The 14,911-nt window shown below is 41.8% G+C and overlaps 1 protein-coding gene across 4 annotated transcripts in view; it reads left to right on the plus strand.

Annotated features, from left to right (window-relative positions):
- The window catches only part of LOC106572012 (zinc finger and BTB domain-containing protein 17), an 18,859-nt gene continuing 3,948 nt past the window's right edge, over positions 1-14,911 (plus strand). For 2 of the 4 annotated variants that reach the window (XM_014145704.2, XM_014145705.2), the window contains exons 1-12: positions 1-185; positions 1,317-1,522; positions 9,707-9,886; positions 10,083-10,412; positions 10,499-10,588; positions 10,752-10,999; positions 11,997-12,139; positions 12,435-12,735; positions 13,522-13,609; positions 13,895-14,011; positions 14,413-14,533; positions 14,619-14,749. In XM_014145704.2, the coding sequence (XP_014001179.1) occupies positions 1,318-1,522; positions 9,707-9,886; positions 10,083-10,412; positions 10,499-10,588; positions 10,752-10,999; positions 11,997-12,139; positions 12,435-12,735; positions 13,522-13,609; positions 13,895-14,011; positions 14,413-14,533; positions 14,619-14,749 (1,954 nt within the window). In that variant the 5' untranslated portion in view covers positions 1-185; position 1,317. Of the gene's footprint in view, positions 186-1,316; positions 1,523-9,663; positions 9,887-10,082; positions 10,413-10,498; positions 10,589-10,751; positions 11,000-11,996; positions 12,140-12,434; positions 12,736-13,521; positions 13,610-13,894; positions 14,012-14,412; positions 14,534-14,618; positions 14,750-14,911 lie in introns of those variants that run through there. The other 2 variants (XM_014145708.2, XM_045696156.1) reach the window with 2 other exon arrangements.

The following is a 14,911-nucleotide window of genomic DNA, read 5'->3' on the forward strand; positions in this document are numbered from 1 at the left end:
ATGTAATCTATCCACCCGGCCACTATCAATCGATCAGAGAGTGGAAGATGGTGGTGAATCGAGTCTGTGGAGCTAGATCGATCACCGAAAAACTCGATAGAAGGAATTCAACGGATTGTGTTTAAATAGTACAAAACAACACCATAACAAGCGTTTGGAGCGGGGAATTCAGCGATCATCAAGAGGTATTTTGAATGTACTTCTTTTGAAAGATGGTGTATGCTTAAAGCACACAAAGAGGCTCTAAGGACGGGCAGAACGAAAGGCCCCAAAACATGTATGTCTAGCCAGGCTCAATTAATCCCGGATAGCAAATGTAGAAGGATATAGGATTCGTAATCAATTCGCTGCATCGTCAACCCAACAAAAATGCAAGATGTTCCTTGAAAACGACAAACATTATGTCTCGTCGATTATTAAACTAGGACTCTGATATTAATAATCGGGAGGCCATATAGGTGGTATTGGCCAACTCTTTTGATAAATTCAATTTTGCATTGCTATAAATTGAATATTTCAAATTCTTTATCTATAAAACAACCCCATATCTTGTGATCCTCCGATGATTTGGTTGTCAGGCTATTTTAAATGATAAAATTGCATGTCATAAATCCCCCAGGAATACAACTAGCTGTCGGTGATTATACTGTATCATCATATTAGTCACATTTTAAGTGTGAATCCCCTCCAGTCATGGCTTTTTACATTTCCAAACATTTAGATAAGTTTGACAGTGGTAATGTGTTACCTCATCTGATTGACTAAATCCAACACAACCCATATTTACTCAGTGGTGTAAAGTACTTCAGTAAAAATACTTGAAGATACTACTTAAGTCGCTTTTTGGGGTATCTGTACTTTACTATTCATATTTTTGACAACTTTTACTTCAATACATTCCTAAACAAAAATATGTACTTTTTACTCCATACATTTTCTCTGTCAGCCAAAAGTACTTGTTACTTTTTGAATGCTTAGCATCCATGGTCATCCCTACTGCCTCTGATCTGGTGGACTCACTTAACACATGCTTTGTTTGTTGATGATGTCTGAGGGTTGGAGCATGCCCCTGTCTATCTGTATATGCAAAAAAAGCAAGAAAATGATGCTGTCTGGTTTGCTTTATATAAGAAATGTGACATTATTAACTTCTGATACTATATTTGATAGCATATTTAAAACCAAATACTTTTACTCAAGTAGTATTTTACTGGGTGACTTTCACTTCTACTTGAGTCATTTTCGATTAAGGCATCTTTACTTTTACACAAGTATGACAATTGGGTACTTTTTCCACCACTGCCCACTCTCACCAGGATGGACTTTCCCTGGCACAGTGGCAAGGTTTTGGAACAGCTCAACCACCAGCGCCAGCTGGGCCTGCTGTGTGACTGCACCTTCGTGGTGGACGGGCTGGACTTCAAGGCCCACAAGGCCGTGCTCGCTGCCTGCAGCTCCTACTTCCACACCCTCTTCCAGGACCAGAAGGATGTGGTGCACCTGGACATCAGCAATGCAGCAGGTATATCCGACTGGGTACAAACTAGTTGAATCAATGTTGTTTCAACTTAATTTGTCATCATCGTAAACATTTGAGGTTGAAATTTCAACCACAGGATTATGTCATCATGGTGACTTAATTTCAACACAGACAAATCTTGTATCAAATTTTATATTTGTACTTTTAAAACAATGTCATATTATCAACATTATATTTTTTTATTTAACTAGGCAAGTCAGATAAGAACATATTCTTATTTACAGGACAGCCTAGGAGCAGTGGGTTAGCTGCCTTGTTCAGGGGCAGAATTACAGATTTATACCTTGTCAGCTCAGGGATTCAATCTAGCAACCTTTCGGTTACTGGCCCAACGCTCTAACCACTAGGCTACCCTGCCGCCCCAATATAAGAAAAAGATACAATAGGCTGGTCAGCACCTCCTACTGGAGAATAGATCTATCTACAGCTATCCTTTGGTCTCCCATCCGATATTTTAACCAAGCCCAGCTTAGCTATATTAATTATTTGTCAATGACTATTACCAATGTGCTGTCGTGAGAATGATTGTTGAGAGATCTCCACTTAAAAATGACACTGATTCGCTTTTACTATTGAAGTCATTCCAAAGGGTAGATTTAACAGAGCAAATTAAATGTGATCATACATTATCAGTCATCAATGATGCTATTTAGGCCTACAGTATATAACATTTGCTAAGTCATCAACAGCAATTGAACCGTGAATTCATTTAAAAATAGAAAATAAAATGGGACTGGTTGATTTCAAATGTAATGATATTTAGTGATATTGAATTGTGTTTGGTTGTGAACGCAACCAAATATCAACATTTGAAGGAGACAGTTCCATCTGTGCCACTGATTTAGTCTTGCTCAGGGTTGGGGAGTAACGGATTACATGTAATCCATTACATATGTTAAAAAGAAAAATGCTATTGCAACCACTTTGCAATAAGGAATTGAGACCAAAAGCTCAATAGAAGTTTCAAGTGTATAATACAACGGATATAGTCAGCTAAGTGCATACATTTAGAAAACTCACAACACGTTATACTCTTCCCTTGTAGGCGTCACCTCCCCAGCTCTACATTTTATGACCCTGATGAGTTTCCCTCTGGTTCCCCTGTGAAATGTCCATGGTCCTCTCTTTGTGTAGCCAGATCACACCCTCAGAATCACACCCTGTCCATCTTCTGTTCTGGGCCTGACCCTGGTCTCTGATCCTAGGCAATTTCCTCTTCTCTGATTAGGTCAACAACATTTCTAAATTAGCATATACACAGATTCATGGCCTAAACTCCATTAATACTCACAGTAATCATTCACTTAACAGGATACAAACAAACTACAGTTTAATTTAAAACATGTTACATTTTAATTGAATCCCTCGCATATAAGGGATTACAAAAAACGGAAACTGGAATCCGTTACGTTACCAGCTAAAATATTGTAATCCGATTACAGATACTTTTGAAAAACTAGATGATTACTTTGAGGATTACTTTTAAATGCAGAAAGTATGTTTGCGAGAAAAAAATCTTTGTCACTTCTGTGTTTTCTCAATGATGTTTAAATCAGCATAGAAAAAAAGGCGCAAATGTAAGTTAGTTACACCTGAGCGAGTCTGACCACAAGTCAGAGACCACTATGATGACACACCAAATGGGTTTGATGGATCGCGGGAATAGAGCAGGAATAGGCTTTTGTAGGCTACAATCCAAGCAATGTCTTCCAATTGTAGGACTGCTATCAGCATCCAAATATTATCCAACTTGAATAAACACTTGGAGCTAAGGATGACAGTAGTGTAGTCTACGGCGATACAGATATCAGTTATTATTGATATCAACATAGCGCATTGATGTGAATTACACTGCTGCTCTCTCATTTAGCTATTTGCGCCTTACGGATTGTGGTTGTTGTGTGGATGGCTGTTCACAAATCTAAATGTGTATTTAAACTAGGGTTGCACATTTTGGGCAATATTCAGAGGTGGAAACTTTCCGTGGGAATATATGGGAATTAACGGAAATATATGCACATTTAATTTAAATGTAAATGTTTTTTACATTGGATATATTTACCATATCATATGGAGACAGAAACATAAACCTTTTACCTTATCATAAGTAGACATAATTGCAAATGATTAAATCCTTCCAATAGAAAAAATAAATAAATAAATTGTTACGAATTTAATTAAATTAGTTGACTCTTCACATGGGATGATTTCACTGAACAACAAAAGAAAGGGAATATTGAATGATCCCCAATGATCCATCATATCTCCCAAAAACGTTTTCAACATACATCTGTAAAATGATAGTCTAGAAACTAAAGCATTGGTTGTCTTCCTCTCAGGCTTCCATGTCTTCTCCCTGGACCTTCTCAATGTCCACCTCTTGAACATCAGACTCTGAGACCTCTTCTTCACTGTCACTTTCCAACCTTGTTGAGGATGGCTCTTTGTCAGGCTCAAAAAGCCTCAAATTTGCCCGGATGGCCACCAGCCCTTCTATTGGTCAGCCTGTTGCGTGCTTTGGTGTGTGTTCCCAAACAAGGACCAGTTGCGCTCTGAGGCGACTGATGTTGGTGGGATTTGGAGGATGATGGAGGCAACAGGGGAAAGAGCCTCAGATCCACAAAGTCCCTTCCACCAGGTGGCTGATGAGATATGTTGGCACGACTGCCATAATTGCATCTCCATCCCAAAGCACTTGCATGGAAGTGTACTTCGCAAGACTGCCAAGAACCTTGCCCTCATCCAGGCCAAGGTGGCGAGACACAGTACTGATGACACCATATGCCTTGTTGATCTCTGCACCAGACAAGATGCTCTTGCCAGCATACTTGGGGTCCAACATGTACGCTGCGGCGTGTATGGGCTTCAGGCAGAAGCCTTCACACTTTTTGATGTATTTCAGAACTGCAGTTTCCTCAGTGAAATGGGCAGGGCAGTACGGATTTCTTCTCTTACATCTGCAAGCAGAGTCTGAACATTAGACAGGATGGCATTGTCTCTCTCAATCCGTGCAATGGCTACTGCTATAGGTTTCAGGAGTTTCAGGCTGCTTACCACTCTCTCCCAAAATACATCATCCAGGAGGATCCTCTTGATGGGGCTGTCCATATTGGCAGACTGTGATATGGTCATTTCTTGGAGAGACTCCTTCCCCTCCAGGAGACTGTCAAAAATGATGCCAACACCACCCCAACGGGTGTTTCTGGGCAGCTTCAATGTGGTGCTCTTATTCTTCTCACTTTGCTTGGTGAGGTAGATTGCTGCTATAACTTGATGACCCTTCACATACCTAACCATTTCCTTGGCTCTCTTGTAGAGTGTATCCATTATTTTCACTGCCATGATGTCCTTAAGGAGCAGATTCAATGCATGAGCAGCACAGCCAATGGGTGTGATGTGAGGGTAGGACTCCTCCACTTTAGACCAAGCAGCCTTCATGTTCGCAGCATTGTCTGTCACCAGTGCAAATACCTGCTGTGGTCCAAGGTCATTGATGACTGCCTTCAGCTCATCTGCAATGTAGAGACCGGTGTGTCTGTTGTCCCTTGTGTCTGTGCTCTTGTAGAATACTGGTTGAGGGGTGGAGATGATGTAGTTAATTATTCCTTGCCCACGAACATTCAACCACCCATCAGAGATGATTGCAATACAGTCTGCTTTCTCTATGATTTGCTTGACCTTCACTTGCACTCTGTTGAACTCTGCATCCAGCAAATGAGTAGATAAAGCATGTCTGGTTGGAGGGGTGTATGCTGGGCAAAGAACATTCAGAAATATCTTCCAATACACATTGCCTGTGAGCATCAGAGATGAGCCAGTTGCATATACAGCTCGAGCAAGACATTCATCAGCATTTCTCTGACTACGTTCCTCCATTGAGTCAAAAAAACTTCTGATTCCAGGAGGACCATGAGCTGTTGCTATTGATAAGGTGTCTGATTCATCATTTTCCCCTCGAATAGAAGTAGAGGGACTTTTGTCAGAGGTTGCTTATTGTGAGCGCTAAGGGAACTTTATGTACTTGGCCAGATGATTCTGCATCTTTGTTGCATTCTTCACATATGATTTGGCACACTATTTGCAAATGCACACAGCCTTTCCTTCTACATTAGCTGCAGTGAAATGTTTCCACACATCAGATAGTGCCCATGGCATTTTCCTGTAAAGCTTAGGAAAAAAATTGTACAAAAAAACCCCAAATACTATTCCATGTACAGATAGATAGTTAAGCAGTTAGATTAAACAACTCCTTTGTAGGATAAATGTTTTCAAATGAAACATGTATGGAAACAGGTGAATTAACACTCCTCAGTTAGCAGGCTCATGCAAGCTTAAACCCACATGGTAGCAAAAACTAACTTGCAGAAATTGTTAACAAGTTAGAAATGATTTAAACACACTTTGCTGTAGGCTACTATTTACTAGTTAACAAAAAAGAATGGATGTCATATAAAATATATTCACCCCACCCAGTATTGTAATCAAAACTTACCAGAAAGCATGTAGTCCTTGGCTCAGACAGTGTAGTAGTAGCATCTCTCAATAGCATCTCATTAGTGTGCAAGATCTTGAGAATCAGCTGTACATGTGATGGAAGAGTGCACTGCACATGTGATGAAGAATGCACTGTGCATGCAATTCCATCAATTGGGGATAGTTTATCCAAAATATGCCACAAGACCTACAATTGGCTTATGTGTATCCCACAAAAACGGTTCACTGTTATAAGCTAACTTTTTTTGATGAATTTAAGCAAAATTCCCCACATTCCCGTTCAGAAATTTTCTGGAAAGTTTTCCGACCCTTTGCAACCCTAATTTGAACTCAATAATGGTTGAATTCAAGAAGTTTAAGCTGCCTATAAATCATTGTTTTTGAAATCAGTGGACAGCCAGTGAAAAATGTGCTCTTGCAACAGCTGCACAGTGCAGATCCCAGCCTATGGAATAAAAGTGGGGCTTTTATTACTCAATCTAATTCATGCTGATAAAACATTTGAATCCATTGCCCTAATGGACACATGTTCAAACTCGCACACTTTTTATAGATTAAAGGGACAATCTGTAGTTGATACATTTATTTTTGAACTTATATATACTGCTCAAAAAAATAAAGGGAACACTTAAACAACGCAATGTAACTCCAAGTCAATCACACTTCTGTGAAATCAAACTGTCCACTTAGGAAGGAACACTGATTGACAATAAATTTCACATGCTGTTGTGCAAATGGAATAGACAACAGGTGGAAATGATAGGCAATAAGCAAGACACCCCCAATAAAGGAGTGGTTCTGCAGGTGGGGACCACAGACCACTTCTCAGTTCCTATGCTTCCTGGCTGATGTTTTGGTCACTTTTGAATGCTGGCGGTGCTTTCACTCTAGCGGTAGCATGAGACGGAGTCTACAACCCACACAAGTGGCTCAGGTAGTGCAGCTCATCCAGGATGGCACATCAATGCGAGCTGTGGCAAGAAGGTTTGCTGTGTCTGTCAGCGTAGTGTCCAGAGCATGGAGGCGCTACCAGGAGACAGGCCAGTACATCAGGAGACGTGGAGGAGGCCGTAGGAGGGCAACAACCCAGTAGCAGGACCGCTACCTCCGCCTTTGTGCAAGGAGGAGCAGGAGAAGCACTGCCAGAGCCCTGCAAAATGACCTCCAGCAGGTCACAAATGTGCATGTGTCTGCTCAAACGGACAGAAACAGACTCCATGAGGGGGGTATGAGGGCCCGACGTACACAGGTGGGGGTTGTGCTTACAGCCAACACCGTGCAGGACGTTTGGCATTTGCCAGAGAACACCAAGATTGGCAAATTCGCCACTGGTGCCCTGTGCTCTTCACAGATGAAAGCAGGTTCACACTGAGCACATGACAGACGTGACAGAGTCTGGAGACGCCGTGGAGAACGTTCTGCTGCCTGCAACATCCTCCAGCATGACCAGCTTGGCGGTGGGTCAGTCATGGTATAGGGTGGCATTTCTTTGGGGGGCCGCACAGCCCTCCATGTGCTCGCCAGAGTGAGCCTGACTGCCATTAGGTACCCGAGATGAGATCCTCAGACCCCTTGTGAGACCATATGCTGGTGCCCTGGGTTCCTCCTAATGCAAGACAATGCTAGACCTCATGTGGCTGGAGTGTGTCAGCAGTTCCTGCAAGAGGAAGGCATTGATGCTATGGACTGGCCCGCCCGTTCCCCAGACCTGAATCCAATTGAGCACATCTGGGACATCATGTCTCGCTCCATCCACCAACGCCACGTTGCACCACAGACTGTCCAGGAGTTGGCGGATGCTTTAGTCCAGGTCTGGGAGGAGATCCCTCAGGAGACCATCCGCCACCTCATCAGGAGCATGCCCAGGCGTTGTAGGGAGGTCATACAGGCACGTGGAGGCCACACACACTACTGAGCCTCATTTTGACTTGTTTTAAGGACATTACATCAAAGTTGGATCAGCCTGTAGTGTGGTTTTCCACTTTAATTTTGAGTGTGACTCCAAATCCAGACCTCCATGGGTTGATAAATTGGATTTCCATTGATTATTTTTGTGTGATTTTGTTGTCAGCACATTCAACTATGTAAAGAAAAAAGTATTTAATAAGATTATTTCATTCATTCAGATCTAGGATGTGTTGTTTAAGTGTTCCCTTTATTTTTTTGAGCAATATATATATATATATATTCTTGAAGAATATAAATTCTAAATGCCTCTTGAGCTTAGTTCAACTGTCACACTCCATGATACCCCAAAATATAAGCTTGGTTTTCTCCAATGTTTATAAACATTGTAAATGTAAACAAACACTGTATAGCCTCATAACATGGTTAAAACAATCATTTTGATATCATGGATGGTCAGTCCTTGCATCCATAGCACTGTCTATTAATCTGAGAGGGGTTACATTTCTCCAGGCCCATCCCTCAGCTTTTTACCAAAACAGAGGCGGGGCAACTGTTTTATTGTTTCATCTATGGATTTGCCCTTTAAACAGCTGAATATTATCAAGATATCAAAGTGTCACCAACTAAAAGGTAAACAATAGACCTATAGCAAATGCAGCATATGGCATTAACTTTTCACATGTAATTAGCACTTACATTTACATTTACATTTTAGTCATTTAGCAGACGCTCTTATCCACTTTTCAGTAGTGCTAAAAGCATCCCATTCCATGAGCGCAGCATTTAATTTTGAACTCGAATCAATGAGCCCAATCAGTCCTCCATGACAACAAAATCATAAACAACAGAGTAGGGCTGGCTAATAAGTCCTTAGTTTTGGGTCATGCTCAGGTGAAACAATATGGCTAATTTATATTTCCATATTTCCAAGTCCTATTCTTGAAGATCAAAGGGTATAACATTTATTGGAATGACTGGAATTCTGATAGACTTTGGTTTTTAATGTAAAGATATAATTTACTCGTATTATTATATGTAGTAGAATGCGTTGGCTTAGAAGAAGCCTACATAACCAACCCATAAAGTAAAAATGTACATCCATATATGACCAGCTATGTAAACTTTAACATTGATTTATCCTGCAATAGATGTCGTTCAATTGGTAACATTCATTCTTGTCTTCTCCTAAAATCGAAGTAAAAAAATAGGGCTAAATTAAATCAAACTTTATTTAAAGTGCATTTAAAGTTTGATTTGATTTATAGTGTTCAAGATAGCATGCCTGGGTCATCGCAGATCTGTGGAGATCTTCACAATTGCTGTTATAATCTGTGCAGGATCTTAAACTGCATTGATAATTTGCACCATGTACTTTTAATGTAATCTAACTGCAATCCAGGTCATTTGGTTCTGCTATTAGATGAAGCAAAGTGATATCAAATTCATCTGAACTCTATTTGCTTTACTTTAATTTCCAAGACCGTGTTGAACATCATGCTTAAGCTCCCGAGTGGCACAGCGGTCTAAGGCACTGCATCTCAGTGCTTGAGGCGTCACTACAGACACCCTGGTTCGAATCCAGGCTGTATCACAACCGGCTGTGATTGGGAGTCCCATAGGGCGGCGCACAATTGGCCCAGCATCGTCCGGGTGTGGCCGGTGTAGGTCGTCATTGTAAATTTGTTCTTAACTGACTTAAATAAATAAAATCTGTCTCACAGTCACAGCAGAGCTCATGGATCCATCCCTGTGTGTATTCTGCAGGACTGGGCCAAGTCCTTGAGTTCATGTACACGGCCAAGCTGAGTCTGAGTTCTCAGAATTTGGAAGATGTGGTGGCAGTGGCCACGTTCCTTCAGATGCAGGAGATAGTCAATGCCTGCTCTGCTTACCAGTCTCTGGCAGTCTCCACAACATCCCAGTCAATACAAGACTTAAATGACAGTGAGTACAGTACAGATCAGTACACAAACATTGGTTATTAGTACACAGAAATATCCATAAATAATTACTATGCTTTCTTAAACAAGCCCACTAATGGTATTCGTCACAGCTGAAGCAAGCACACTGATTTTCTTCTGGAAATGTACATTTTGTGGTTTATATTGCTCTCTCCCCTAATCTCTTCCAAACCATAAAGACAAGATTGAGGAAGAAGAGCAGAACATAGAGAAGGAGCCATCAGACACAAGGTCACATGATGAGGAGATGCTAAAAACAGCAGATGACGGAGGGTCAAAGGGCATTCAGGAGGACCCGAACGAGACCACCCCAGACGATGGACAGATCAACAGTAAGACCCCTGACAAACCCACCCCACAGACCCCGGGAAGAGGAAGACCCTCCAAAACCTCCAACTACGCCGCACCAACAAAAGCCGCAGCAGAGAGAGAGGAGATGGAGGTTGAGAGCCCTACTAAAGATGTGCCTGAGTTTCAAGATGACCACTCGGATGTGGACTACACTCCCAGTCAGTGAATTAGTCTTCATACTTTCGATTGGTGATCTGTATGTTTAATATTGCTGTGCGGATAAAGATGTATTTTGTTCTTACAGAGTTTCCATTCAAGTCTGCAGCCGGTATAGCTTACATGAGTACCAGGAGAAAAAGGACAAGGAGAGCTCCTCGTCGCAACCACTCTCAGGGTAAACAAACAGCTTGACTGACCTTCCTTCCGAGGAGCAATCACTAATCTGCCATGCTTTCTCCTATCCAATCATGTTGGATCAGTGACTACTTCGAGGAAGGAAAGATGGACGGCTCCATTTTCTAAATATGGTCTGATGGTTATACAATTCCTTTTCATAGATAATGACTCCGATGAGGGGAACAGCGCATCAAAGATAGTAAATGAAGAAAAAGAGGTTGAAGAGGGTGAGATGGAGGAGGATGAAGAAGAGGGAGGTGGTGAGGAGGATGAAGAAGAAGAGGAGGAGGATGAGGGAGAAGATGGCCAGGGGACGGAGAGCGGAGAGGAGAGGAAGCAGCTACAGTCGGGTGCCGTCACCGACCGCACCGAGTCACGGTCCTACGGCTCTGTGACGCACAAGTGTGAGGTGAGGACCGTGTGTGTTTGCGTGTGCTAGTTTGAGTGTGCGATTAGAAATTTAAACGATTTAATGTTTTTGGATGACCCATTCCCTATTAGAGGAGGACTTATTGTTTTGAACTGTGTATGTATCGTTTCCTTTCAAATAAACCATCATATAGACAAAATTGTCTTCAAAAAGATTGAAGGACCAAGGCACTCTTCATATAATTCATTAAAATTAATTTTGGAATGGAACCAAGATTTATTTTTTTGTTTCGGTTGCATGGCCTTTGTCAGGGGGTACGATGATACAATGTCTTCTTTTGAACCAAGCATTTTACAATCAACCCTGATTAGAGGGAATAGTCAGTCATTGGAAAACACCTAGTAAAAAATAATATACACTGAACAAAAACATAAACGCAACATGAAAGTGTTGGTCCCATGTTTCATGTGCTGAAATAAAAGATCCCAGACATTTTCCATAAGCACAAAATCTTTATTTCTCTCAAATGTTGTGCTCAAATTTGTTTACATCCCTGTTAGTGAGTATTTCTCCTTTGCCAAGATAATCCATCCACTTGACAGGTGTGGCATATCAAGAAGCTGATTAAACAGCATGATCATTACACCTTGTGTGCACCTTGTGCTGTGGACAATAAACAGCGCTTCTCAAAAATGTGTAGTTTTGTCACGCAACACAATGCCACAGATGTCTCAAGTTTTGAGGGAGCGTGGAATTGTCATGTTGACCGCAGGAATGTCCACCAGAGCTGTTACCAGAAAATGGAATGTTCATTTCTCTAACATAAGCATAGATTAGGGCTTAATTAATGTATTTCAATTGACATATTTCCTTATATGAACTGTGACTCAGTAAAATCTTTGAAATTGTTGCATGTTGCATTTTATATTTTTGTTCAGTATACATTCAAAATTGTCTACTAGAGAATATTGCATTCACATTCATGTAATTTGGGGTTGAGCATATCTAACTCACTAAATTGCCATGTATTTTCTAGGACTGTGGAAAGAAGTTCACCCACACGGGTAACTTCAAAAGACACATCCGCATTCACACAGGAGAGAAACCTTTCAGCTGCCGTGACTGCCACAAGGCCTTCTCAGACCCGGCTGCCTGCAAGGCTCACGAGAAAACACACAGGTTAGTATCAACCTCATCACCGGTCTTTCTGTGTCTCTTTGGCCCAATTTCAAACAAATCCCTTAGTGTTCAATAACAACCCTTTGTATGACAGAGACTATAGGCATTTGTGCAACACGTCCTCTTGTAAAATAGTTATTAATTGATAATAACGATGATCAAATTGATAGTGAATTAAAATCAAGACAGTCATAGTAATCACAGTTTCATAGCATCAACATCCCCTTGAACCTCAGCACCAAAGTAAGTAGCTATATCTTACTTCAATATCTTATGTTTCTCTCTCTCTGTGTAGCCCCCTGAAACCCTACTGCTGCTCCTCGTGTGGGAAGAGCTACCGGCAGATCAGCCTGCTCAACCTGCACCGGAAAAGGCACATAGGCAAGGCCCGATACAGCTGCAAGGACTGTGGCAAGCTCTTCACCACGTCTGGCAACCTGAAGCGCCACATTCTGGTGCACAGCGGCGAGAAGCCGTATCACTGCAACTACTGCGACCGGGCCTTCTCCGACCCCACCGCTAAGATGCGCCACCTGGAGACCCACGACGCAGACAAGGGCCACAGCTGTCCGCACTGCGATAAGCGGTTCAACCAGGTTAGGACCACTTCTTGACCACTACATTGACCAGTATTGGGGATAGTAGGGAGAATTTGACCTGCATGTAAATAGTTTGGAGATAGTGTGGCATTGTGTTTGAGCAGTGGTGGAAAAGGTACTCAATTGTCATACTTGAGTAAAAATAGATACCTGAATAGAAAATGACGCAAGTAAAAGTGAAAGTCACCCAGTAAAATACTCTTTGAGTATTTAAAAAAAAAAAAAATGTAAGTCAAAGTATTCAGTTTTAAATGTACTTAAGTACAGTGGTGGAAAAAGTACTCAATTGACATACTTGAGTAAAAGTAAATGCAATACATTCAATTCCTTATATAAAGCAAACTAGACAGCGAAAATGTTATTACATTTTTTATTTACAGACAGACAGGGGTACACTCAGACATCATTTACAAACGCGGAATTTGTGTTTAGGGAGTCCACCAGATCAGAGGCAGTAGGGATGACAATGCGTTATATTGATAGGTGCGTGAATTGGACAATATTGCTGTCAAAATGTAACAAGTACTTTTGGGTGTCAGGGAAAATGCATGGGAGTAAAAAATGCATATTGTCTTTAGGAATGTAGTGGAGTAAAAGTCAACATTTTCAAAAATATAAATACCCCCAAAAAGTAGTACTTTAAAGTATTTAAACTTAGTTACTTTACCCTGCTGTGTTTGATTTAAGTAGCCCTATTTTGTACAATCCTGTATATAGTCGCTCTCTATCCTTGCATTGAAATGTTGAACTGTATCTAACCTGGCTATTCCTCTGTCTGGACAGACTGGGAATCTAAAGGCTCACCTGAAGATCCACATCACAGACGGCCCTCTGAAGTGCAAAGAGTGTGGCAAACAGTTCACCACTTCCGGTAAAACCAGACCAGACATGGACTTCCGAGCCTGTATTCATAAAGCATCTCAGAGATTAGGAGTGCTGATCTAGGATCAGGTACTCACTGTCCATGTAATCGTATTCATTATGATCTAAAAGGCAACACTGGTCCTAATAAGATTACATGGACAGGGAGGGGACCTGAACCTAGATCAGTACTCTTACACGCTTTATGAACACAGGCCCTGGTCTCTCGATGTGTTGATATATAACTAATCTCTGGTCTTCGCATTGGTATATAACTGTAGTCTTTGATTCCCAGGGAACTTGAAGAGACACCTGCGCGTGCACAGTGGGGAGAAGCCCTATATCTGTATGCACTGCCAGAGAGCTTTCGCTGACCCAGGGGCACTGCAGAGACACGAGCGCATACACACAGGTAGCAGTCCTGGATTTAAAGGAATATGTTCACATTGACCTCTTTCTTTGTATCCTTTATTTAACTAGGCAAGTCAGTTAAGAACAAATTCTTATTTACAATGACGGCCAACCCCTAATCCGGACAACGCTGGGCCAATTGTGCGGCGCTCTATGGGACTCCCAATCACGGCCAGTTGTGATAGAGCCTGGAATCGAACCAGGGTCTGTACTGACGCCTCTAGCACTGAGATGCAATGCCTTATTCCCCTGCGCCACTCGGGAGCCCAAACACGTGTAGCCAAACATGTGTAGCCTAAACATGTGCAAAAAGAACAGGGAATGCCTGTGCATTGCATGATAGGTTGGAGACTGTCATGTAATTGTAGTGTCTGTGTGCATGCTTGTGTGTGGGTCCTGTAGGGGAGAAGCCGTGTCTGTGCCTGATCTGTGGGAAGGGGTTCACCCAGGCCAGTTCACTCATTGCTCATGTCCGCCAGCACACCGGAGAGAAGCCCTATGTCTGCGACCGCTGTGGCAAAAGGTAAACACACACACACACACACACTATAATCCTATTGATATAACATAGAGCCCTTTTTGTCTTGATGCCCTATCCCCAACTCCAGGTTTGTCCAGTCCAGTCAGCTGGCCAATCATATCCGTCACCATGATAACATCCGGCCACACAAGTGTCACAACTGCAAAAAGGCGTTTGTCAACGTCGGGGACCTCTCCAAGCATATCATCATTCACACAGGTAGGAAGACATGGAATTTACAACTAACTGTGAGTGAGAAAGTAAGGTTCGCTGGGAGTAGTGGATATTAATGGATAGTCAAAAAGTAGTCTATAATATTTCACCATCTTGTGGAATATAGGTATCTTGTGTATATTTATCCAGTTAAGAAAACAAAGCTGT

Source organism: Salmo salar, chromosome ssa15 (assembly GCF_905237065.1).
Source record: "Salmo salar chromosome ssa15, Ssal_v3.1, whole genome shotgun sequence".
NCBI lineage: Eukaryota > Metazoa > Chordata > Actinopteri > Salmoniformes > Salmonidae > Salmo > Salmo salar.